General features: G+C 42.4%; 1 protein-coding gene across 1 annotated transcript; it reads left to right on the top strand.

Moving 5' to 3' along the window:
* The first annotated feature begins 998 nt into the window (after window positions 1-998).
* On the top strand, window positions 999-27,114 carry LOC110347904 (protein FAM228A-like). The gene is given in 11 exon segments (XM_087215991.1): window positions 999-1,016; window positions 2,649-2,938; window positions 4,958-5,024; window positions 6,416-6,487; window positions 6,588-6,707; window positions 7,426-7,531; window positions 7,679-7,901; window positions 9,774-9,906; window positions 20,870-20,954; window positions 20,957-21,554; window positions 22,931-27,114. Coding segments are annotated over 10 exon segments (1,275 nt in total). The 3' UTR covers window positions 21,118-21,554; window positions 22,931-27,114.
* Window positions 27,115-27,151: the final 37 nt, after the last annotated feature.

The following is a 27,151-nucleotide window of genomic DNA, read 5'->3' as shown; positions in this document are numbered from 1 at the left end:
TTAAAACATACCAAAACTGGGCTGGGGATTTAGCTCAGTGGTTATGCCGCCTGCCTTGCAAGCGCAAGGACCCAAGTTCAATCCCTGGTACCAAAAAATCCAAAAACACAAAAAACAAAACCCAATAAAACATACCAGAACCTATGGGACATAATGAAAGCAGTCTTAAGAGGGAAGTTTATAACTTTGAATGCCTACATCAGCAAAACAGAGTGAGGCCAAATAACCTAATCATGCACCTCAAGGTCCTAGAAAACAAAAACAATACAAATCCAAAACTAGTACAAGGAAGGAAATTATAAAAGAGCAGATATTAATAAAATTGAGGTTAAAAATACAAAGAATGAAGCAAAGAGCTGGTTCTTTGAAAGAATAAACCAAATAGACATTTAGATACTCATCAAAAAAGGTGTAAGACACAAATCATCCAATTAAAAAGGAAAAAAGGTGAAATCACAAGAGACATCACTGAAATCCAGGTTATTAGTAATTACTTTGAAAAAAACCCTAGTTAATATTTTAAAAACCTGTACTTCAATAAATTGGAGAATCCGTAAGACATGGACAGATTCTTAGATACAGATGAATTGCCAAAACTGAACCAAGAAGATATAAAAACTCCAAATAACCCCAAAACAGGCAATAAAATTGAAGCAGTAATAAAAATAATTTAAAGACTACCAACTAAGAAAATGCTCAGGAGCTGATGGATTCATTGCTAAATTCTGCAAGAACTTTAGGGAAGACCTAACATCAATACTTCTCAGACTGTTTAATGAAATTGAAAGGGAAGGAATACTCCCTAAATCATTTCCTAGAAGCTAGTATTACCCTGATTCCAAAACCAGACAAGGACCCAAGTGAAAAAGAGAACTAGAGGCCAATCTCTTTAATGAAAATAGATGCAAAATCAACAAGACACTGGCAAACAAATCATCAAAAAGATCACACATCATGACCAAGTAGGTTTCATACTAGGGATGCAAGGCTGGTTCAACATGGGCAAATCAATAAAAGTAATACATCACATAAAGAGAAGCAAGGACAAAAATCACATGATCACCTCAATTGGCCGACACAAAACATTTGACAATATCCAATATCCATTCATGATTATAAAGACCCTGAAGAAAATAGGTACAGATGGACCTCATTGCAATCTGATAAAAGCCATTTATGACAAACCTACTGCCAACAACATATTAAATAGGGAAAAGCTGAATGGTTTCCCTCTAAAATCAGAAACAAGACAAGGATATCCACTGTCACCACTCCTGTTCAATACAGTACTTGAAACATTAGCCAGAGCAATCAGGCAAGAGAAAGAAATAAAAAGGATATATGTAGAAAAGGAAGAGCTCAACCTATCATTATTCACAGATTATATGATGCTCACATAGATGGTTCCAAAAGTTTCACTACAAGAATCCTAGAATTAAATACCATATCCAGTAGTGTACCAGGATACAAAATCAACACACAAAATTCAATATTGTTCCTGTAGAGCAGTAATAAATTCACTGAGAAAGACATTAGGAAAACGATACCATTCACGATAGCGTCAAGAAAAATTAAATACTTAGGAATTAACCTAACCAAGGAGGTGAAAGACTTCTACAACAAAAAACTACAGTGCCCTGAAAAAGGAGCCTGAAGAGGATAACAGAAAATAAAAGATATCCCTGTTCCTGCTTAGGTAACACCAATATAGTCAAAATGGCCATACCTCTAAAACTGACATACAGGTTTAATGCAATCCCAAACAAAATGCCAATAGCATTCCTCACAGAACTACAGAAAACCATCCTAAAATCCAGAAAAAGCAGAAGAATCCCAGAATAGCAAAGAACAGTCCTCAGCCACAATATCAACGCAGAAGGCATCACAATCCCAGACTTCAAATTATATTACAAAGCTACAGTGATAAAAACAGCACGGTGCCAGTACAAAAACAGACGTGTACATTAGAATTTAAACCTAACAAAAAACCTAACAAAACCTTTTTTTTTTTTCTGTTTACTTTCCCTTGACTCAAGAAAGAAAAGTTGAAAAATGAAAGGTTGGAGTATGTATTATGTACTTAAAAAAAAACAGCCCCTTTTTATTATGGAAAATTTCAAGCGCATACAAAACAGAGAAAAGAATATGGATCACATCTTGTTTAATCCTAATCTACACTACCTCCGGGGTTACTTTCCCTACACACTTCAGCACGCTTCTGCTTTGTGATGACAACGCCAGCATCCCCCTGGCTTACCACGTTCACAGCAGTGCCTCCGCCTCCCTGAACACTTGGCCTCTTTCACCTTTCCCTTATTGCCTCCAGTGTTCTTAGGAGTTGTTTCTTCGAATCAAAAACCAAGCAGAGTTCATGGATCGCAGCTCCATAGTCAACCCAAGGCACCCGAAAGAAGCCTGAAGCCTGGCCTGGTGACCCCGGGCAGTCCCGGCCCTGTGGGAGGCTGAGGCAGGAGGGCGGCAAATAAATTCCAGTGCCCCAAGGGCAGCTTAGGGACCAGAAGATTGTCTCAAAATAAAAAGCCCGGGGATGTAGCTCGGGCGAAGGCCTTGGATTCAGTCCCCCGTTGGGGGGGGGGGGGCGGCGCACAGATCTGTCTCTGAAAACCAGTCCTTTCTTCCGGCTGTAGCCTCCGTCTGACAAGCAGCGAATTCTCTCTCCTGTTCCCCCGCAGGCCCTCCCTCCCTCCGTCCGTGAAGGAAGCGAAACAGCGCGCACGGCAGCAGGCCGCCCAGAGCGGTGCTCACCGCCACCGGGCCACGCGGACCGCACCCGGCCGGCGCCTCGGTTTCCTTTCCTCGCGCAGGGACCGCTCTGTCTCTCCAGGGCCTCCGCGAAGGGGCCCCGCTGTTGCGAACATTTCAGGCCTGCGACACTGAAGGCCTGGCCGGGCCCCGTGTCCGTTTCCGGGATGGAGGCGAAGCTGCGCTGGGCCTCCGCCGACGCCAGGCCTGCGGGGGGAGCCCGGCCTCCCCTAGGGCTGGCAGCGGCTCCTCCCCAGCCTTCTTTTGCGGGATCCCGTGGTCGGCAAAGAAAAGTTCTCGCAGATTTCCTTTATTTTGCCCCATTTATCGTGCTGGAAGTAGGAGTAGTGAGACCGTTTTTGTGCTCACAGAAAGCGGTGGCAGCACACAAATCATGAACATTTTATTTATATTTTCCCGCAAAATTTCGGAGAAGGGGCCATCAGAGACAAAAACGGCCTCTTTCTTTTTTTATTTTGATTTTTGAGACCGGATCTTGCCATGTAGTTCAGGCTGACCTTAAACTCACAGTGTAATGCAGGCTGGCCTCGAACTCAGGGCAGTCCTGCCTCAACCTCCCGATTACAGGCAAAAAAACCCGGTCACTTTCTTGAAACAAAAACAATTGTTTGAAGATCTGGCACATGGCTGATAATATATACAGGGTTTGTTCCTAAACTTACTAGGGTGGCTAAAAAACATGATTACCCAAGATACTAGTCAGCCTGTGTCCTTTTACTTTTCTGAGTAAATAGAGAGGTTGAGTCTAGCTATAATATTTGGTTTCAGGGAAACGTGTTTTTGGAGACTTTTTTAGTTGCTGTTTTAAAATAAGTCTGAATTGGCTTTAAGGTGAAATTTTGTTTATATTATAAAGAACTTTATTTTGAGACCCATTTATCTGTTTGAATATCATTTTGGATTTCATACCAGGTGTGGCGGCACACACTTGTAATCCCAGCTTTCAGGAGGCTGAGGCAGGAGGGCCATAGCAAGACCCTGTCTCAGAAAGAAAGGAAGGAAGAAAGAGAGAGAGATTTCATGTGATGATATTAAATTATGGATAAAAGTACAACTCTGAAAAAAGAGTACAACTCTGAGATTTCTCTTATTCACAGATATATTTGGTTTTGATACAGCTAATGTGGCAGAATAGAAAGAAGAGAGACTGAAAAACAAGATTCTAAGAACCTATATCATTTTTCATTAGAGAATTGTTTTAGATAATAGTGGATCTTCTAGGTACTGCCTTTTTTTTTTTTTTGGTACCGGGGATTGAACTTGGGTCCTTGCGCTTGCACAGCAGGCGGCCTAGGTACTGGCTTTTTACTGCTTTTCATTTGTTACTCCTTAGTCATGTAAGAATAAAAGCTAGAGATCAGCTCATATTGATCCAAATGAAAAAGCTCCATAGTGAGGATCTAAATGGGCAGCTTTATACCCAAACTCATGGGAACAGCAAATCTCTATGTGGGAGACGATGTTTGGAAGAGGCCAGGAGCTACCACTCACTGGTTCTGAGACTCAGTATTGCTTGCACTAAATTGAACTTATGGTTTTGATGTATGCAGAGACCTAGCATAAGACAAGGCACTTCTAGGACCATCTAAAACACATATTAAGTGAATCCAGCCATGATGGTGCACATCTGCAATACCAGCACTCTGGGAGGCTGAAGCAGGAGGACTGCAAGTCTAAGTCGAACCTGGGCAACTTTATGACTTAGACCCTGTCTCAAAATACAAAATGAAAAGGGCTGGGAATGACTGTGGAGGTCCTGAAATCAGTCCTGAGTAACACACACACACACACACACACAGAGTACCTACTGAATGAATGCCTGGAAAGAGGATTCATTTTGTGTAAGATCCCTTTTTAAATTAAGCTTCTTGGTATTAAAAAAAGGATTTAATGAAAGGATGCCAAGGGTTTGTTTCCACATAGTCCGGTGGAGAGCAGAAAATAAGCAGGGATCCAGGTGGCATGACAGTAACTGTGATTGGTGATTGTTGGACCTGGGTAATGGTTTCATGGAGAATGGTTTTTGAAAATTTCCATAATAAAAAGCTACAAATGTGTGCTTTGAGATAGACATTAGATTCACACAAACTATTAGTAACGTGCACTGAGGTGTGTCATTCTGATTTGTTTCTTCAGGATTTGTATCCTAATACGTACTTCTGTGACTTTACCTATTAGCTAGAGAAGACATTGACCAGGCTGTGCGCATGATATTATTCAGAGAAAACCATGTGGTAAAGGTAAGAGTTGGCTCCACACTGTGTAGTACTGGGGATGGATGCCAGGGCCTTAGTACTGAACTACATCCCCAGCCCTTTTTAAACTTCAAATCTCCAGCCCTTTTTAATTTTAAATTTTAAATTTAAGGCCAGAGTCTTGCTAAATTGCCGAGCTGGACTCAAATATTGAACCCTTCTGCCTCAGCCTCCCAGCCTGCTGGGATTACAGGCGTGAGCCACCAGGTCCGGATCAGATAAACAATTTCAGAAGGGGAGAGACTGTCTTGGCTCCCTGGGCCTGTGAGTGGGTGGAACCGGTGCGTGCAGTGGAGCAGCGCTGCTCACGCCATGGTGGGCAGGGGCCCGGTTCCCCTGTCCCCTTTGGGACACAGCTCCAGTTGGCCCCACCTCCTAACGTGGCCTCCACCTCCAGGTAGCACCATCAGCTGGGGGCCGGCACAGGGGCCACCGAGGAACATTCAAGGACTAATTCTAACTCTGAGCCCTGACACTATGTCCCAGAGACCCTCGGGGTCTGGTACTCAATAGATTCTTTCCTACTAAAGCTTGCTTCTTTTTCCTGTGTTCCCCACATTGCAGTGGGGCTGAGTTAGACACCAGAAATGAATTCATATTTAAGGATAGTGACCAGTCAGTAACTGATAATCACTATGGGGTTACCAAACTTAAGGGGAGAAGTGAATTTCAGTAAGAGGGACTGAACTTTGATGTTATAATAATACTCTGGCATTTGTATTGCGATTCACAGTTCATAAAGGAGGTGCACATATATTCTCATTTGAGTGTCAAAAGCAGTAGTGGGATCAGCCTGCTTTTATAAGTCTGAGAGGAGGCATCAGTGCCAGTCTGGGGCTCTTTCTGCTCTGGCGTTGTAGTCATGGATGCTCCTGACGATGAAGACCGGGGAAGGAAAGGGGGGGGGCATGCTTTGGAACCCTTAAGAGGAAGTGATGATTGGCTGAGGAGAGGTCTGGTCTGGTTCCTGAGTGGATGCAGTGTCACCTGAAGTCACGTGTGCTCTAGAACTTTCCAGGACACCTTGCTGTGCGCTCAGGTTCTCTTTCTGCAGTTTATTCTGTGATCTGACCATCTTGTGCTGAACTTTGTGGCCCAAATGTGGCTGAGAGTATAGGAGTGGGAATAAGTGGTCCCCCCAGTAGTCAAGGATAATGAATAGAAATTTTTTTTTTCATATTGGTGCATATTAGTAACAGAATAACGACGTTCGTCTTGGTATATTGGTACATGCATAAAACATACTGATTTCATCCCTCTTACCCCTCTCTCCCTTTTCTTCCCCTTTCCCCGAACACCTTCCCCATCTCTAAAAGTCTACCTTCTAGGGAAAATTTCTTAATAATTTGCTTTCTTTGTTTGTATCACTCCATTAGAGACTGGATACATACTTACAGCATTTGGACATTTTTAAAACAAGAAGAAAAGGGATGTTATATAAAAAGTGGGTGGAGAGGGCCGGGGATTTAGCTCAGTGGTTTCGCTGCCTCCTGCGCAAGCGCAAGGACCGGAGTTCGATCCCCGGTACCAAAAAAAAAAAAAAAAAAGTGGGTGGAGAATGTTGCAGAGCCTCTTCAGTGAAGAATTGCAGAAAAAGTAACTTCGCATAGAGTTCAAAAAACAAAGGAAGAGACTTTTGAATATTACTTAAAGCACACAAATAAATCGGCATTAAATTTATTTATATTTACTTATTATTAATTTTTTGGTACCAGGGATCGAACTCCGGACCTTGTGCTTGGGGAGCAGGCGCGGTGCTGAATTTATTTTTATTCATTTTTAATTTTTTTTGGTACCAGGCATCGAACTCGGGACCTTGCGCTTGCTAGGCAGGCGGCGGAACCACTGAGCTAAATCCCCGGCCCCTGAATTTCTCTTTAAATAAAGGATAAAGTCAGGTTCTTTCATGTCGTTCTGTTCTGCTCTCCTTAGTATTTTCAGTTCATCTTGTGATTCTCACGTTTGCCTGAGTTTGCAGCGCTGGGTCTGCATTCCAGGCACAGAGAAGAGGGTGAGGAGCCGACCAGGGACTGCATCCTGTTCCTTTGATCAGGAAGCAAAGAGTCCCAGAAGCCCCTTGCCTCTTCCTCCTGCTGCTTCCGGTTTGCCAAACACTGAGATCTACATCTCTCCATCTTAAACATCTATGGGGCAGTGTACGTCTCTCCCTGTGGGCCTCCCCTCCATCAGCCACTTGAGCTCAGTGACATGTCCCCACCGAGGCAGGTAATGTGTGCCCCTCCACCCCTCTGCGGACTGCGTTACTCCCATGTCTCCCTTCTCACTGCTTCAGTGTGCAGGAAGGCCATACTTCAAAGCTGAGGACAGATTTAAAGAGCTTAGTACAAACTGCACTCTGGGCCTAGGAGCGTCTCTTTTCTTCCAGGTTACAGCCGCTCCATTTGCTGGTTCTCTGTTTCGAAGACAGCAAGAGGCAGACAAAGAGAAGAGAAGTGGCCCTGAGGATGGGACAGGTGCCTTGTGGTCACGGCGTCAGTCTTAGACTCCTGGTTGTCACGGGACTGCCCACTCCAAGAGTGGCTAGAGTTGCTTTTTAAATTTTATTTAATTTTATTTATTTTTGGTACCGGGGATCGAACTCCGGACCTTAAGCTTGTGAGGCGGGCGGTGGAACCGCTGAGCTAAACCCCCGGCCCTAGATTTGCTTTTAAGAGAATTGATTTGGATTTCCTGTTTTCCTATAGGCAAGCCGTATTCCACAAAAAAGCTTAAAGAAACAGCGAAGACCAGCCTGCGCGCCAAACCGCCCCAGTTCCCCTTCGCTGTCCACAGCCGGCCTCGGAGGGAGTGGCGTAAAGCCTCCTGGGGAGCCGTGGGAAGCGGAACGCACTGCAGCTGCAGGTACGCAGTAACCAGGTGAACACAGTTTATTTCCCAACGCACCCTGTGACCAGCCACATTTTTCCTTTCAGTGGTTTACAACTTTGTCGTTACTGTCATCACTTCGGCATTATGCAATATATGTAGAAAACAGTATAAAAAGTAAACAGCTTAACGAAGCCCCAAGCCAGGTCTATGGCGACGAAGACTCCCCTCTTGAAGACTGGGCCCTGCTGCCCCAGGGCCGGTGGCACTGTCTTTTGGTGCTGAGATCACACTGAAGGCTTGGAGAATGCTAGGCAAGAGCTCTGCCACTGAGCAGCTACATCCCAGCCCTGGTCGTCACTTTACCTTCATTTCCTTGCTTTCTTGCTTTTCCTATTTGATAAAGGTGAGGGATTAAAGCATTTACTCTTTTATGACTGACATTTAAAAAAATCTTAATGAAGTTACAATTTATTTACCATGAAATCTGTCTATTGTAAGTATATAGCAATATAATTCACTGTGTCGTTGACTATTTTGCTCATATGTATGTACACACACACACACACACACATATTTTTTGGTGGTACTGGGGATTGAACCCAGCACCTCTGCACTCAGCTACATCCTTAGTCCATTTTGTTTTTTACTTTTTTATTTTGAAATGAGGTCTTGCTAAGTTGCCCAGACTGGGCTTGAACCTGTGACCCTCCTGCTTCAGCCTGAGAGAACTGGAATTACAGGTGGGTACCACCACAGCCAGCTTCACTGTCTGGGCCTGTCCTTTTATCCCTTTCTCCCTCCTAACTCTAGCCATCACTAATCTTTTAACTATCCCCACACTCTCACCTTCTCCAGGATGTCATAGGGTTGGAATCTTACAGTGTGTAATCTTTAAGATTTCAACTTTATTCTTACAGGATTTTTTGGTAGGATTAGGAATTCTAATTACTTTCTTTCAACATATGTCCTGTTGTTTGTTACTCTTTTTTTTTTTTGGTACCCGGGATTGAACTGGGGACCTTGTGCTTGCAAGGCAGGCGGCAGGACCACTGAGCTAAATCCCCAGCCCCTACTTTTTTGAAAAGTTAGCTACCAATCTTACTGTTTGTTGTTCCTTTGAAAATAATTTTTCTGGATGCATTGTCTTTTTTTCCCCCAATTTTACAGGATGTCTCTAGATACGGATTTCTTTTTGTTTATTTTACTTGGAATTCAAGAGTCTTCTGGGATCTGTAGACGAATGTCTTTAACTAGTTCTGGGATGTTGTTAGTCATTTTCTCTTTGATTGTTATGTGGCATATTGTCTCTCCTTTTTGGGGTAGTCCAGTTAAACATATTTCAGATTTTCTCATTGTATCTTTTCTGTGTCTTACATTTATGTATTTTTTGTCTCTCGGTATTTGGTTGTAAATATTTTGTTTCTTCCATTGTGTCTAATATCTGTTACACTCCTCTGTTGAATTGTTATTTTCAGTCATTTTATTGTACAGTTTCAGAATTTCTATTTGATTCATTTCCACGTAGTTTCTGGAGAAGGCTGTCCGCTAGGGTCCGAGGAGTCTCCACTCTCCCTCCCTGGGAACCCATCAGGGCTATGAGATGTTGAGAGCAAGTCTGAATGCTCAACTGCAGCCAGACCCCAGCAAGAAAGTCCCACCAGAGAGGCTGGGAGCACAGCAGAGTCGTCTCCACCTGGCACTTGAAATGCTCCCAGGTGGGCGGGGAGGGGCACAGCTGCAGGTTGTCAGCTGGCTCCTGAAGGGCTGCCCCTCTCTGGTGCGTTCCCACCGCTCCCCGGTCGTCTTTCCTCTCCGCGAAGCCAGCCCTCAGTGCGCCAGATGAACGTGCAGAACGTAGGATCGTTTGCTCCGAGTTGAGATCGTTTTCCCCACTTCTCTCCACAGTCCTGGACGTGTCACCTGCGCAGAAAAGAAGTCCCTGCCCGGCGAGGAGGAGACTTCCGACCCGAGTCAGGTTGTGTTTGAAGGGCAGTTCGGGTCCTCCAGGCTCAGCCGGGGGAACCCGGGGCCCGCGAAGGTGAGCGGGGCGGGCGCAGGGCTGGGCCTGCAGCCGGGAACCTCGACGCCAGGAGACCTAGGAGGCCAAGGCGGGCGAGGGAGCGAGGAGGGCAGCGCACGCCTGACCCTGAGGAAACGCTGGGGTCGCCGAAGGGCAGCGCGCCCCGGTTTCCTGCAGAGCTCTGCCCTTGCGGGGGAGGCAGCGACCGGCCGCGGGCGTCCGCTCTCCTTCCGCCTCTGCGCCCGCATCTAAGGAGTGCTCACCCTCCTCCCACCGCTCACCGCCAAGCACGACGTCCGAACCTGACCACGAAATTAGTCACAGCGGGAATTTTTGAAACGAAGTTTATAAGAAAAAGGAGGCAAGGGCCGGGGTTTTAGCTCAGCGGTTCCGCCGCCGGCCTCGCAAGCGCAAGTTCGATCCCCGGTACCAAAAAAAAAGAGGCAAAATGAGATTTTTAAATATTTGGTACATTTATGTATTTATTTAGCGATACTGGGTATTGAACCCAGGGCCTTTGCACTCACTGTGTAGCCCAGGGTGGGCTCAGACTCACAGCAGGCCTCCTCCCTCAATGAATGCTGGGGTAACAGGCATGCTTCTGACTTGTTTTTTAAAGTCTTAAGACGTGGTCTCACTATGCCACTCAACTGCCCAGGCTGGGCTCAAATTTTGGATCCTCCTGCCCCTGATTTTACATATTTAAAAGGCATTTTATTTTATTTTTTAAAATTTGTTTATTGAGTTTATTGGTACATTTTAGGTATACCTTGTGATCATTGGGAATTTGTACCTGTACATGATGTATCTTGGTTCTTATTTTTTCCCATTCCCCTACCTTCCCTTAAACCCCTCTACCCCTCCCTATATACCTAAGCTTTGTTTCAGTTTTTACCTTCTTCAACTTTTTTCTTTCCCTTCTTTCCTCTTCCCCACCCATCCTCCCTAGTTCCCTTTCCCCTTTGAACCTTTTCTTCTTATTTCACAATATCCGTAATACATTTTGGTCCTCATTTACACTTCCAGTTTCTCACACCAAAGAAACAATTCGGTATTTACACATGTATGTCTCATTTATTTCACTTAAGAGGATGGCCTCAGGGTGCATCCATTTAGCTCTAAATGTCTCAAGTTTATCTTTATAGCTGAGTAGTACTCCATTTTATTAAAAAAACAAAAACAACACATCTTTATCCACTCACCAGTTGATGGGCATTTAGGCTGTTTCCAAGATTTAGCTATTGCAAACTGTGTAAAAGGAATTTTATATGGAGGAATTTTTCCATTGCAGATTTCTCATCCAGCACTCACCATAGTGCCTGGCCTAATTCTCCTCAGTCCTCTCCCTTGTCCTGAAGCCTGAGTTGTAGCACCCCCAGGAAGGCTTTGGCACGGATGGGTTACGAGCCCAGGGCCTGTGTGACTACAGTGATGTAGCTTTGCGTTTCTCTTTTCACCAGTCATCCTGGCCCCTCAGCTCCACCACGGAGGCCCAGGGGCCCTCTCTTCTCTCCAGCTTGAAAACCTGGTCAAATAGTTTGCCTCACAACTTCTACTTGGTCCTGTTGTTCTCCCCAGACTTTGAGGAGGAACACATTCTCTTCAGGTGGCAGGTTATCGTGTGACCCTCCTCAGCAGTTTCCATTGAGTTTAGTTCTGCTGACTACAGGCAGCTCTCCCTCGTTCAGGCTTCCCACCATCCCTCAGCACTGAGGACTGAACCTGGGGCCTTCACACTGAGCTATAGCCCCATCCCTTTTTATTTTGAGTCAGTCTCACTAGGTGGCTAAATTACCCAGGCTGGGCTTGAACTTGCCATTCCCCTGCCTCAGCCTTCCATAGGGCTGGGAGTATAGCCAGGAGTGTGGCTCCATGTCGGCTCAGTTGTTTTTTTTTAATATTCAAGGTGTCTAGTGTGATGAGTTATATATGTATTCATTATGAAATGATTGCCACAGTCAAGCTTAACACATCCATTGCTTCACACAATTGCTATTTTGTGTGTATGTGTGGTGAGCACACTTAAGATCTAATCTAGCAAATTTAAAGTACAGCTTTCTCTCGGTATCAGTGGAAATTAGCTCCAGGGCCCTCCTTAGACAACAAAATATGTGCTGCTCAGGCCCCTTATATGAAATGGTGTAGTATTTGCGTATAACCTACACACATCCTCCTGTGTACTCAAGTCATCTCTAGATTACTTACACAGCTTAATACAATGTAAATTCTCTGTCAATAGTTGTTACACTGCATTGTTTAGGGAATAATGACAAGAAAAAAATCTATATATGTTCAATACAGATGCAAATTTTCCCCAGATATTTTTTGATTTGTCGTTGATTGATCTGTGGATGTGGAGTCCACAGATATGGAGAAAAGGTTGTATGCAGTGTCGTATTGAGTGCAGTCATCGTGCTGGGCCTGTAGCACTTCCTCATCTCCCAACTGAAAGTTAGGGCTCTTTGGTCAGTGTCTTATAATACCCCAACCTGGTAACCATCCTCCTACTTTCTGATTCTGTGAATTCAGTTTTTTTAGTTTCCACATGTAAATCAGGTCAGGTACTATTGGTCTTTCTGTTCTGTCTTATTTCACTCAACATGATATCCTCCACATTCATCCATATTGTTACCAATGACAGAATTTCCTTCTTTTTTTTAATTTTTATTTTTATTTTTCAGAATTTCCTTCTTTAAAGGCTGAATCAAATCCCGTGGCTTGTGTGTGTGTACATTTCCTTTACCCATTCACCAGTGGAGGGACATTTAGGTTGTTCCCGTATCTCAGGTATTGTGAATAATGCTGCAGTGAACATGAGAATACAGGTATCTATTCAAGATAATGATTTTATTTCCTTCAGATATATATACTCAGCATGGGAATTGATGCTTATATGGTAGTTCTATCTTTAATTTTTTGAGAAACTTCTATATTGTTTTCCATAATAGTTTAATCAATTTACACTCTACCAAAAGTAGACCTCGGGTCCCTTTGGTCCACATCTTCACCTACAAATGTTTTCTTGACTTTTTGATAATATCCATGCTACCAGGTGTCATATGATACCTAACTGTGGGTTTTTTTTACTACTTTATTTGTTTATTAGTACATGTTTACAGTACATACATTTTATAATCATTTTGGGAAGTTGGTACATGTACATAATACAACTTGCTTCCTTTTTTAAAAAATCCCCTTCCCCATCCCTCCCTCTTCCCCCTCCTCTAATTCCCCTTTCCTCATTTTCATTCTTATTCATATTATTAAGCTTAGCTCATGTTTATGACATAGAGTTACATTCATCGAGGTTATTAAGTTCATGTAGATGGCATATTATCTTTATTCTACTTATTTCCCCTTCTGCTACTCTTCACTTCTCACTGTTGGCCTCTTGTACTCTTTCCTATTTGTAAGAGATCATCCCCTCGTCTCCTTCTGTCTGTCCTCTGTTGATCTCTGTGTTTGTACTTTGCTTTACTCAAATGAGAGATACCATATGGTATTTAAGCTTTGTGTCCAGTTTATTGTACTCAACATATTTTCTAGGTGCATCCATTTTCCTACAAATGTCTGAAATTGATCCTTCTTTATAACCGAGTAGTATTCCATTATATATAGATAGCACATTTTCTTTATCCAGTTGTCTGTTGACAGGTATACAGGTTTCTTCCAGGATTTCGCTATTATGAATTATGCTGCTATAAACATTGGTATGCATGTATCACTGTATATGATATCTTAAGCACTTTGGGGAAGATATCTAGAAAGAGGATAGCTGGGTCTTATGGAATTTCTAATTTTAGTTGCAAAATCTCCATGCTGGTTTCCATAATGTCTGCAGTACTTTACATTCCCACCAACAATGTAGCAGGGTTCCTTTTTCACCACAGCCTTGGCAGCATTTGTTATTTTTTGATTTCTTGATGATTCTTGTTCTTTCTGGAGTAAAATGGAATTTTAGCATTGTTTTAATTTTCATTTCTTTAATGGCCAGAAATCCTGAACATTTTTTCATATATTTGTTGGCGATTTGTACTTCTTCCTCTGTAAAGTATCTGTTCATTTAACTTGCCATTTCTTGACTGGGTCTTTTATGTTAGATGGTCTAATTTTTTTGAGTTCTTTATATAGTCTAGATATTAGTCCTTTGTCTGAGGAGTAGCTGGCAAAATTTTTTTCCCATTCTGTATGTTGTCTGTTCACTCTACTAATTGATTCCCTTGCTGTTCAGAAGCTTTTCAGTTTGATGTAATCCCATTTGTTGATTCTTGGTGTTATTTTTTGGGCAATTGCAATTTTGTTTAGAAAATCTTTTCCTACACCTATGGCTTCAAGTATTTTACCTATTTTATCATCCAGTAGGTTCAGTGTTTCTGTTTTAATGTTTAGATCTTTGATCCATTTTTATTTTAATTTAGTACTCAATGAGAGATATTAGTCCAGTTTCAAACTGCAGTTATCTAGTTTTTCCAGCACCACTTATTGAAGAGGCTATCTTTCCTCCAGCATATGCTTTTGCCCCCTTTGCTAACGATCAAATAGCTCAGTGTGTCTAGGGAAGTTTCATTATCCTCTATTCTGTTCCATTTGTCCACGTATCTGTTTTTGTTCCAGTGCCATGCTGTTTTTATCACTATTGCTTTATAGTATAGCTTGAATTCAGGTATTGGTATCCCTTCTGCTTTGCTCTTGTTGCCCAAAATTGCTTTTGCTATTCTGTCTCCTCTAGTTCCATATGAATTTTATAATTATTTTCTCTAGATCTGTGAAGTAGGCTGTTGGTATTTTATTGTTGCCAATACTGTTTCTGCCTATCCAGGAACAGAGGACATCGTTCCATTTTTTTTCTTTCCTTCTCTCTCTTTCTTTCTTTCAGTACAGGGGATCAAACTCGGGGCCTTGCACTTGCAAGGCAGGTGGCGGAACCACTGAGCTAAATCTCCAGCCCAATCTTTCCATTTTCTAATGTCCTCTTCAATCTCTTTTCTCAGAATACTGTAGTTTTCTTTGTAGAGCTCCCGCTCTTCCTTGGTTAGGTTAATTCCTAGGTATTTCATTTTTCTTGAAGCTACTGTGAATGGTATTGTTTTCATAATTTCCTTGTCAAGTTCATTATTGGTATACACAGATGCTAATGACTTTTGTGCATTGATCTTGTATCCTCCCACTTTGCTGAAGTTTGTTATTAATTCTAAGAGTTTTTTGGGTCTTTTATGTAGGATCATATCATCTGCAAATAATGATAATTTGAGTTCTTTCTTTTCTCTCTGTATCCTTTTTATTTCTTTCTCTTGCCTGATTATTCTGGCTAATGTTTCAAGTACTGTGTTGAATAGAAGTGGTGATAGTAGACATTCTTGTCTTGCTCCTGGTTTTAGAGAGAATGCATTTAGTTTTCCATTTAATAAGATGTTGGCTGTTGGTTTGTCATAAATAGCTTTTATCAAATTCAGATATGGTCCTTCTATACCTATTTTCCTTTTTAATTAATTTTATTGGTACATTTTAGGTATACAATATAATGACATTCATCATTGGAAATTTGCACCTTTTAATAATCTCTCTTGGTTCTTTTCTTTTTCCCATTCCCCTACTCTCTCTTCAACCCCTCCATCCCTCCCTGTTTACAAAGACTTTGTTTCCATTTTTTCATATTAATTCCATTCCTTTCTTTCCTTTCCCCTACTCCTCCCACTTCCCCCTCCCCCTTTCTTCCTATTTCACATTATCTGTTATACCTTTTAGTCCTTTTTTATACTTTCAGTTACTCACACTAGAGAAACTATTCAGTATTTACACAGTATACCTGTTTTCTTGAGGGTTTTTATCAGGAAGGGGTGTTGTATTTTGTCAAAAGCCTTTTCTGCATCTGTTGATATGATCAGGTGGTTTTTGACCTTGCTTCTGTTTATGTGATGTATTACCTTTATTGATTTATCTATGTTGAACCATTCTTGCATCTCTGGGATGAAACCTACTTGATCATGATGTATGATCTTTCTAATGATGTGCTGCATCCTATTTGCTAATATCTTGTTGAGGATTTGTGTACCTGTGTTCATTCAGGAGATTGGCTTATAGTTTTCTTTTTTAGTTGGGTCTTTATCTGGTTTTGGAATCAGGGTGATACTGGCTTCCATAAATGAATTTGGGCCAGTCTATCCCTTTCAATTTCTTTGAAGAGCTAGAGGAGTATTGATAATATAACATCCTTAAAGGTTTTGTAGACTTCAACAGTGAGTCTACCAGGTCCTGGGCTTTTTTTAGTTGGTAGATTCTTTATTACTGTGTTATTTTCATTGCTTGTTACTGGCTTATTCAGCATATTTGTGTCTTCTTGGGTTAGCTTTGGTAATTTGTATGAGTCTAGGAATCTGTCCCTTTCTTCAAAATTTGCCAATTTGTTGGAATGTAATTTTTTAAAGTAGTTATTATCTTCTGGATTTTGACAGTGTCTGTTGTGATTTCACCTTTTTCATTTCTAATTGCATTGATGTGCTAAGGGCATATCTATTTTGTTTATTCTTTCAAAGAACCAGTGCTTTGATTTGCTGATTTCTTGGTGTTTTTTTTTTGTTTTTTTTTTTGTCTCCATTTCATTGATTTCTGCTCTAATCTTTATAGTTTCCTTCCTTAATTTTGCTTTGGGCCTGGGTTATTGTTGTTTCTCACATATCTCAAGATTCCTCATAAGGCTCAAATAAATTTGAGCTTGCCCTGTTTTCCTAATGTGAGCGTTGATTGCAGTGAACTTTCCTCTTAGGACTGCTTTCACAGTGCCCCAGAATTTTCGGTGTGTTGCACTAGCATTGTCAGTAACCACAAATGTTAAAATTTCTTCTTTGACTTCCTCTGTAACCCACTGGTTGTTTATGTGTGTGTTGTTAATTTTCCAGGTGCTTCCACCTTTTGTGGTGTTCTTCTGTCATTGACTTCTATTTTCATTGCACAGTGGTCTGACAGTACACATGGGGTAATTTCAGACCTTTTATATTTACTTAAGCAGGCTTTGTGGACTGGTTTGTGACCTATTTTGGAAAAAGTACTGCGTGCTGCAGCAAAGAATGTAGACTGCTGTAGAGGGGTGGAACACTATGTAGCTATCAGTTAAGCCCATATGTTCAAGGATGTGTATTAGCTCTAATATTTCTTTATTGGTTTTTTTGTTTAGTTGATCTTTCTTTTTGTGAAAGTAGGGTGTTAAGATTCCCCACTATGATTATATTAGCAGTGTTTTGATCTTTTATGGTCAGCAGCATTGTTTTATGAAGGTAGGTGCTCTAGTATTCAGTGCAGAAATATTTTATCAGTGTTATCTCTTCTTGTTAGATTGTTCCCTTATGTAGAATGTAATAACCTGTCTCTTTTAATCAGTTTTAGCTTGAAGTTTACCATATCTGAGATTTAAATTGCTACCCTTGTTTGTTTCCAGGGTCTTGGTGCATGAAATGTTGTTTTTCCATCCTTTAATTTTAATTTTAATTTTTTGGTACCAGGGATAGAACTTAGGATCTTGTGCTTGCGAGGCAGGCACGGTGTCACTGAGCTAAATCCCTGGCCCTCCATCCTTTAATATTTAGCCTATGAATATCTTTTTGGATTAAGTGAGCTTCTTGAATCAAACTGACTGCTGGACTCTGTTTTTTGATCCAGTCCACCAATCTGTCTGTTAAATTGAGGCCATTAACATTGAGAGATATTACTGAGATGTGTTGGTTATTTACTGTCATTGGATTGTTTCTCTGTTGGTGACTCATTTATTTGTCTTTTCCTGTAATTTTTTGTTGTTTATCTGTTGACCTTGGTGTTTTTGTTTCATCTGGATTTTTAGCTGTATTAGTTTCACTGTTTCTGTCTAGGATTTTTTTTTTTTTTTTTTTTGGTACCAGGGATTGAACTCGGGTCCTTGTGCTTGTGCAGCAGGCAGTGAAACCACTGAGCTAAATCCCCGGCCCTCTGTCTAGGATATTGTTGAGTATTTTCTAGAGTGCTGGTTTCGTAGTCATAAATCTCTTGAGCTCGTCTTTGTCATGAAATGTTCTTATTTCTTCACCTATTTTGAAAGAAAGCTTTGTGGGTAGGTTAGTCTGGGTTGAAAGTTATTTGCTCTTAGGGCTTGAAATACTTCAGCCCACACTCTTCTGGCCTTTAAGGTTTGTGTTGAGAAGTCTGCTGTAACTCTAATGGGCTTACCTTTATATGTGATTTTTTGTTTTTCTCTACTTTTTTTTTGGTACCTGGGATAGAAGTTATGACCTTGAGCTTGTGAGGCAGACACGGTGCCACTGAGCTGAATCCCCAGCCCCCTCTCTGACTGCTTTTAAAATTCTGGGTTTTTTTTTCTGTTGGTTATCTGGCAATTTAATAAGAATATCTCTTGGTCAGCCTCTTTTTTCATACTTTGTTAGTGTTCTGTAAACCTCCCTTCCTTTTATGTTGAACTCTTGTCATATTTGGGAAGTGTTCTGCTATGATTTTTGTAAACTTATTAATAACCATCTGTGTTATCTTCTAGCTTTTCTCTAACTCCAATTAGGCATAGGTTGGTCTTAGTATCATCTGGTAGCTGCTGGATAGTCTTTTCTTGTTCTCTTATTTTTATTTTTTTGGTACTGGGGATCAAACTCGGGACCTTGCACTTGTGAGGCAGGCACAGTGCCACTGTTTGAGTACTTCTTGATAATTTACCATTTTGAGCTCAATTTTAGACACTTTGTTTTTGCACTGGTCATTTCTGGAATTTATGAATTCTATAGTTTTTTCTTTTAGATATTTCTATTTTTGCCTGACATCTTTTTTTTTTGGTATCGGGGATTGAACTCAGGACCTTGCACCTGCGAGGCGGGCGCCAGAACCACTGAGCTAAATCCCTGGCCCTCTGCCTGACATCTTTATGAGAATTCTATTTAGTCCTTGTTGAATCTGTCATTCATGTTTTGAACTGTTTTGGTCAGGTCATCCAATTTTTTATTTTTTTTTGGTACCGGGGATCGAACTTGGGTCCTTGTGCTTGTGCAGCAGGCAGCGAAACCACTGAGCTAAATCCCCTCCAATTTTTTTACTAATTTTCCCCAAATACATCTGGGGCATATTGAGTGATAATGCTGTGAATTTTTGATGTATTTCCTCTTTGAGCTTGTCTAGTTTCCTTCATCCCTTCCGTAAACTTTTCGTAGAGTTCTGCTCCCTCTGCTTTCCTCTACGTTTATGCCCCATGCTGTCCTAGGAGAGTGTGGAGACCTTGGGCATCTTCTGTTGCCTCGCTTCCCCATGCTCCTGTGTGTACGTGTATCTGGTACATTGGCACAGAGAGAAAAGCAGTTGTTATCTGCTGTTACGTGACCTTGGCTACAGCAGTAAATCCAGGGTCATCACTGGCATCATGTGACAGCTGGTATTGCCAGCCCTAGGAGCCATTCCTGGACATCCCCTGGGCAGAACTAAGAAGACTGATTTTGGTGCAGACGGACCACTGTGCATTAGCCCATACTACTTCAGACCACTAGGTTCTGCCGAGCGTAGGCCTCCGTGCCAGAGGTCACAGATGCCACCAGACTACCTTCTTCAGGACCATCCCTCTGACGATTTTGCCTCCATGCCTGGCCTCCCTCCACAGAATGCAGGCCCTGTGAACATCCTGGTCTGACCCCAGGTCTCCTGAGAGATCCCAGGAGATCCCTACTTAGCCCCCCCCCCCAAGCCTATGAGCCCAGGATTCTGTCACCTGGTCCCTGTGGTGGGGTGACACTGCAATCCTGAAGCGAAACTCTCCTCTCGAGTGTTGGCCTCTCCGTCTGCCAGGTGCTTGAGTTGGCTGTCACCTCTGTTGCCCTGTGCTGGAGACTTCAGCAGCAGGGCCTGGTGTGTGCCTGTTCCATCAGTTCAGGGATTCCTCCCTGGCTGGGCACACGGAGCTGGCCCCGGGCTGTGGCCAGGCGTGGGGCAGGGTGGTTGTCTTACAGGTCGCAGGCTTCCTTTCTGGGCCCGTTGTGTGGCATGTACCCAGCGTGCAGCTGGGGCGCTTACTGTGGTCTTGATTTGCATTTCTGTTAATTAGTGATGCTGAGCATCTTGTCATATACCTGTTGGTCATTTGGATGTCTTTAAAAAGATAACTATTCAGGCTTTTGCCCAGTTTTGAATTGGGTTATTAGTTTCCTTGCTATTGAGTTGTATGAGTAACTTACATATTTTGGATATTAACCTCTTATTAGATGTAGTTTGCAAATCTTTTCCCCCAGTCTTTAGGTTGTCTTTTAAAAAATTTTTGTCCCTGTATGTTTGCAGTACATAATGATTACAGGTAGGCTGTCTTTTCATTTTTTGTTTCCTTTGGTGTGCAGGTTTCCCATTTGATGTAGCCCTGCTTGTTTATTTCTGATCTCAGTGTGACAGGCAACTGCTGTTATGGCAGGGAGGCTCCCTGCTGTCACCACTACGTGAACAATGGCTTACAACCCATAGAGGTTTAGTTTTTGCTCTTGGGCCGGGGCTGGGCGGGATCTGCCCCTTCCGGGACCTGTCTGTGGCCTGTGCCATCTTCGGCGCCTGGCTTCCCTGGAGCTCACTGCTGAGGATGGGAAGGGAAGCGACTGGATGAGTTCTGCCTTCCTGCATGCAGGGTGGCCTGGGGTCATGTGTGTCAGGGCCTCTTGTGTCCTGTGGGCTAGGACTTGTCCCTGAGCGTCCCTGACTGTCGGGTGCCAGGGAGACGTCGTCTCTGGCTGTCGGAACACAATGGCCAGGGAACACTTTGTGGACAGCTGGTCATCTTGGCGCCCCACGAACAGGAATGTGGAGTGGAGACAGGAGAACCTGGCATGAGAGTTGCAGCAGTCAGTGGGACTGGATGAGGGGAGCTGGATGGGAACGTGCTGAGAGGGCCCCAGCTCAGGAGGAGCTGTGTGTGGGGTCTGCGGGGTCCCCTGCCTGTGAGCCTCCTTGGCCCTACACCGCCCTCAGCCCTCTCTCCTGTCAATAGGTTTTAGGGGCCCAACAGCAGAGACCCCGCTCGTGGGCGGCTGCGGATCACCAAAGAGCCATGACGGCAGAGGTCCTGGGGAAGCACTAGTGTCCCTGCGGGAGGCGGCCAGGCCACTGCCAACTTTTTACTGCAGTGGGCTTCAGGCTGCAGGGTCTTACAACAGTTCAACACTGGGACTGTTTTCTCTCCAGAAGTGGAGAGATATTGCCAGAAATGTCCCAGTTATACCACTTACTGTTTATTGAGCTCGGTTGTGAACCGGGAACTGTGTGAGCTGTCTTGTATTCACTGAGGAGCTGACAGCTCAGGGAGGCACTGTTATCTCCCAGCCCACGCTGAGAGGGGCTCGGGCTGTGCCCCAGGGTGCACTTTCACTCACACTGAAAGGGTGCCAGATGCAGATGCCAGATGCCCAGTGTGGGTCCCTTTTGGGAGGGCGGAGTTGCCCATCCTCTGCAATAACACCCTTCTGTCAGTGCTACTGCAGTGCCAACGTGAAGGGTCCTCCATAGGCCCCAAAGTCATCTGACTCAGATCCTGCAGCTCCACTGTCCCAAATCTGACCAGAGGACCCTGCCTGTCCAGAGATGGGAGAATGGTACTAGCCACAGTCTACCCACGTGGGAATTAAAGTGCCCATAGTCCTGGAAAGAGAAGGATCCTTCTGCAGCCGTAGTTACAGGTAACCTCAGGGCTGGATGGCTGGATGGACTGATCAATTGATTTAGTTTTTTAAACAGTGTTTCACCATGTATTCCAGGCTGAACTTGAACTCACTATGTAGCCTAAGCTGGGCTTAAACTCACGGTGATCCTCCTGCCTCAGCCTCTGAGTGTGGGATGACAGGTGTGTGCCACTGCGCCTGGCTCAGAGTTCTAAACTTGCCTAGTCATCAGGGCCAGCCTCATGCCCTGAACATCAGCTGGTTAAAGGCAGTCTTACTCTGGCACCAGCCCACAGTGTCTCCAGAACCAACAAAACATGCTTTCCAAAACTGTAGCGATAGCCAGCAGTTTGCTTTGCTTAGTGAGGCGGTGGCTGACCTGCCACACTTTCCTGTAAGTAAGCAGAAGGCTCAGGTGTTTTGTTTTTTGAGAGAGGGTCTCACTCTGTAGTTAGGCTGGCCTGAAACTCCCTATGTAGCCCAGGCTGGGTTCAAACTTGAATCTTCCTGCTTCAGCCTCCCAGTATACTGGGATTACAGGTATGTGCCACTACATCCAGCTTGTTGAGTTATTTTAGTTTCATATACTGAATAGTCTTCTTTTATGTCTATATTTTATCCAATTATCCAATTAGTGCCTAGGGCCAATACCTGGAATGACTAAGTGATGGATTTTAAAATTCTAATATTTTGAATTATGTTTTCTAGGCCTTTTTTCTCAGTGATTATATTTAGACAGAAATGGGGGGGCTGGGGATTTAGCTCCGTGGTTTCGCCGCCTGCTGCGCAAGCGCAAGGAAGTGAGTTCAATCCCTGGTACCAAAAACAAAAAACAAACAAAAAAAACCAAATAAAAGATAAAAGAAATGGGGGTTATGGTGGAGGGCCCAGCACTTGGGACATTTGAATCATTCCTGGTTCTTCTAGCTGCACAGAGAAAGACCTGCTCCTTTAAAATCAGGACTCTTACACCCTGAGTGATTCCTTCAAAGGACAGAGCTTTTCCCAGTTTTACCCATTAATCTAGAAAGTTAGTGTATAAAACCTTCTACCCATATTAAAAACAAACCTCAAACTGGGCGTGGTGGTGCATGCCTGTAATTCCAGCACTCAGGAGGCAGAGGCAGGAGGATCGCTACAAGTTTAAGGCCAGCCTGGGCTACACAGCGAGACCCTGTCTCGGAAAACCAAACAAAATGAACAAACAACTTCATGTTCCAAAACTCAGGAGTCAGACAAGCAGCTCAGGCAGGTGTGGGTGTGGCTGATGGGTCTGGGGACAGCAGAAAAGACAGGGCTTCTGTAGCTGGAGGGTGAAGGACCTGCTGAACAGCCCTAATCCTGAGCGTCACCCCCTTCCTTGTGAGTGACCCCGAGATTTCTACTCTCCTCAGCCAACAAGGACTCAAGAGCACCAGACATGGCTCCCTTGGAAGCCCTCCATTCCAGCCAGTGAAGAAACCGAGCCCCAGGAACACAGCGGAGGTACCCTAAAGTCACAGCACCAGTAATGGCAGAGCCAGGCTACAGCACTGCGTCTCTGCCTCCTCCCTGCCCTCTCCTGGGTCTTCCCACTCTACTTGAAAGGACACTTGGTTTCACTGTGAGCAACCTCTGATGTGACCTTTTAAGAACCTTTCACATAGGAACAATCCAAGAGGAAGAGATGACAATCCTAAATATATATGCACCAAATACAAATGCCCCCAACTATACAAAACAAATATTTGTTTTTCTGTTTGGTACCGGGGCTTGAACTCAGGTCCTTGCGCTTGCGCAGCAGGCGGTGAAACCACTGAGCTAAATCCCCAGCCCAACAAAACATTAATGGACATGAAAAACCAAATAAGCACTAATACAATTGTAGTGGGGGACCTCAACACCCCTCTATCACAAACAGATCAACTAGGAAAAAAATTAACAATGAAATTCTAGAACTAAACGAAGTTATTGAACAAATGGACTTAATAGATGTTTACAGAGTGTTCCACCCCACAAAATCAGAATACACATTCTTTTCAGCTGCACATGGATCATTCTCCAAAACAGATCACATGCTAGCTCATAGGACATATCGAAGTAAATGTAAAAGAATTGAAGTTATCCCCTGTATATTATCAGACCATAGTGCAATACAATTGGAGATCAATAACGTAAGAAACCGCAAAACACCCACAAACACATGGAAATTGAACAACACCCTCCTGAACAACCAATGGGTCACAGAGGAAATTAAAGAAGAAATCAGACAGTTTCTACAAGTAAAGAAAATGCCAGTACAACACACAGGAATATGTGGGACACAATGAAAGTAGTTCTACGTGGGAAATTCATAGCAGTGAATGCCCATATTAGGACAACAGAGAGAACTCAGTTAAATAACTTAACTCAAGCTCCTAGAAAAAGAAGAGCATAACAAACCGAAAGCTCGTACAAGAAAGGAAATTATAAAGATTCGAGCAGAAATCAATGCAATGGAGACTAAGAGAATGATACAAAAAAAATCAATGAATCAAAGAGTTGGTTTTTTGAAAGAATAAATAAAATCGATAAACCTTTAGCCAACCTTATCAAAAAGAGGAAAGAAAAGGCTCAAATACATGCAATTAAGAATGAAAAAGGTGAAGCCACAACAAATCCAGCAGAAATCCAGAGAATCATCAATACCTACTTTGAGAACGTGTACTCTAATAAAATGGAAAACACAGAAGAAATGGACAGATTCCTAGATACATATGAATTGCCAAAATTAAATGAAGAAGATATAGAAATTCTAAACAACCCAATTACAATGAGTGAAATTGAAAATGTAATAAAAAACTTACCAACAAAGAAAAGCCCAGGTCCTGATGGCTTCACTGCTGAATTCTACAAGACATTTAAAGAAGAACTATGGCCATTACTCTTTAAACTCATCAAGGAAATTGAAAGGGAAGCAAGGCTCCCAAATTCATTCCTGGAAGCAAGTGTTACTTTGATTCCAAAACCAGGGAAAGACCCAACCCAAAAAGAGAACTACAGACCAATCTCCCTAATGAACATAGAGGCAAAAATCCTCAACAAGATACTGGCAAACAGAATACAGAGTGTCATCAAGAAGATCATACACCCTGACCAAGTCGGATTTATCCCAGGGATGCAAGGATGGTTCAACATTCATAAATCAATAAATGTAATACACTATATTCACAGTCAAGGACAAAAACCACATGATCATCTCAATAGATGCAGAAAAAGCATTTGACAAAATCCAGCACCCATTTATGATAAAAACGCTTCAGAAAATTGGAATAGGTCTTTATCTCAACCTGATTAAGGCTATCTATGAAAAACCAACAGCCAACATCATACTAAATGGTCAAAAACTTAAAACTTTCACACTAAAATCAGGAACAAGACAAGGATGCCCACTATCACTACTCCTGTTCAATATTGTTCTGGAAACATTAGCCATAGCAATTAGACAAGAGAAAGAAATAAAAGGAAGATAGGAAAGGAAGAAGTGAAACTGTCATTATTTGCTGATGATATGATACTTTACATAGAAGACCCCAAAAACTCAGTCAAAAGTCTTCTAGACCTAATTGACATTCAGTAGAGTAGCTGGATACAAGGTCAACACTCAAAAAACAATAACCTTTTTATATGCAAATAGCAGACCCACTGAGAGAGAAATTCGGGAAATAATTCCTTTTACAATAGCGTCTAAAAAAATGAAATATCTAGGAATCAACCTAACAAAGGAAGCAAAAGACCTCTACACTGAAAACTACAGCACTCTGAAGAAGGAAATTGAAGAGGATATAAGAAAATGGAAAGATATCCCTTGTTCCTGGGTAGGAAGAACCAATATAGTGAAAATGGCCATACTTCCGAAACTACTAAATAGATTCAATGCAATGCCAATTGAAATTCCAACAATATACTTCACAGTACTAGAGAAAACAATCCAAAAATTCATTTGGAAACTGAAGAAACCTAGAATAGCAAAAGCAATTCTAGGCAACAGAGACATGGCTGGGGGCATCACAATCCCCAACTTGAAACTCTACTACAAAGCTACTGTGATAAAAACAGCATGGTACTGGCAAAGAAACAGACCCAAAGATCAGTGGAATAGATTAGAAGATGCAGAAACAACTCCAGACATACTCAGTCACCTCATCTTTGACAAAGGAGCCAACCACCCTCATTGGAGGAAAGATAGCCTATTTAATAAATGGTGTTGGAAAAACTGGATTTCAACCTGTCAGAAATTAAAACTAGACCCATACCTATCACCGTGCACTAAACTAAGATTGAAGTGGATTAAAGATCTAAATATTAAGTCAGAAACACTAAACTTGCTGGAAGATAAGTTAGGTAGAACTCTTGATGACATTGGCATGGGAAAAGACTTTATGAACAAATCTTCAGTAGCATGGGAGCTAGCACAAAGAATCAACAACTGGGATCTCATCGTATTAAAAAGCTCCTGGACTGCAAGAGAAACTACCAACAGAGCTAAGAGACAACCTACAATGTGGGAAGAAATATTTAGCAGCTGTAGCTCAGACAAAGGTCTACTATCAAGAATATATAAAGAACTGAAAAAAATCAGACCTCCCAAATTCAAAGACCCAATTCAAAAATGGGCATCCAAAATGAACAGACATTTCTCAGACAAAGAAGTAAAAACAGCAAGTAAATATATGAAAAAATGTTCAACATCACTGGTCATTTGAGAGATGCAGATCAAAACAACACTGAGATTCCACCTCACCCCACAAAGAATGGCTGCTATCAAGAAATCAACCAATAACAAATGCTGGCAGGGGTGTGGAGACAAAGGAACCCTTCTCCATTGTTGGTGGGAGTGTAGACTGGTGCAACCACTGTGTAAAGCAGTGTGGAGATACCTCAAAGAACTAGGACTGTAGCTCCCATTTGACCCAGCTATTCCCCTACTGGGAATCTTCCCCAAAGAATTAAAAGAATCATACCACAGCGATATATGTGCACCTATGTTTATAGCGGCACAATTTGTAATAGCTAAAGCTTGGAAACAGCTCAAATGCCCATCAACTGGAAACTGGATAAAGAAGATGTGGTTTTTTTATAAAATGGAGTACTACTCAGCCATAAAGAATGAGAAACTAGAGACATTTATAGCTAAATGGATACATATTGAGGCCATACTCTTAAGTGAAATAAATAGGATACACATATGTAAATACCGAATAGTTTCTCTAGTGTGAGAAACTGAGAGTGTAAATAAGGATGAAAATGATTAAAATGAATAATTGATAATTTGAAATAAAAGGTCCAAGGGTTTGGGGATGGTGGAAAGGAAAGGGGAAAGGGAAGAAGGGAAAGAAAAAAATTATGAGAAAAAAAGGAATCAAACTCTGTGTAGATAGGGAAGGGTGGAGGGGGTGAAGGGTGCACAGGTAATGGGAGAAAAAATAAAAACTAAGATGCATCATGTTCTGGTACAAACACCCAATGATAAATGTAAATGTATTTTATACCTAAAATGCACCAATAAATATATATATTAAAAAAAAAAAAGAACATTTCACATAGAAGGGCCAGGGATTTAGCTCAGTGGCACCACGCCTGCCTTGCAAGTTCAA

This window comes from Heterocephalus glaber, unplaced genomic scaffold (assembly GCF_053883595.1).
Source record: "Heterocephalus glaber isolate CG9 unplaced genomic scaffold, H.glaber_assembly_v1.0 deba00001457, whole genome shotgun sequence".
Taxonomy (NCBI): Eukaryota; Metazoa; Chordata; class Mammalia; order Rodentia; family Bathyergidae; genus Heterocephalus; species Heterocephalus glaber.
Note: the sequence above shows the minus strand (reverse complement) of the source record. Positions and strands in the feature narration are given on the sequence as shown.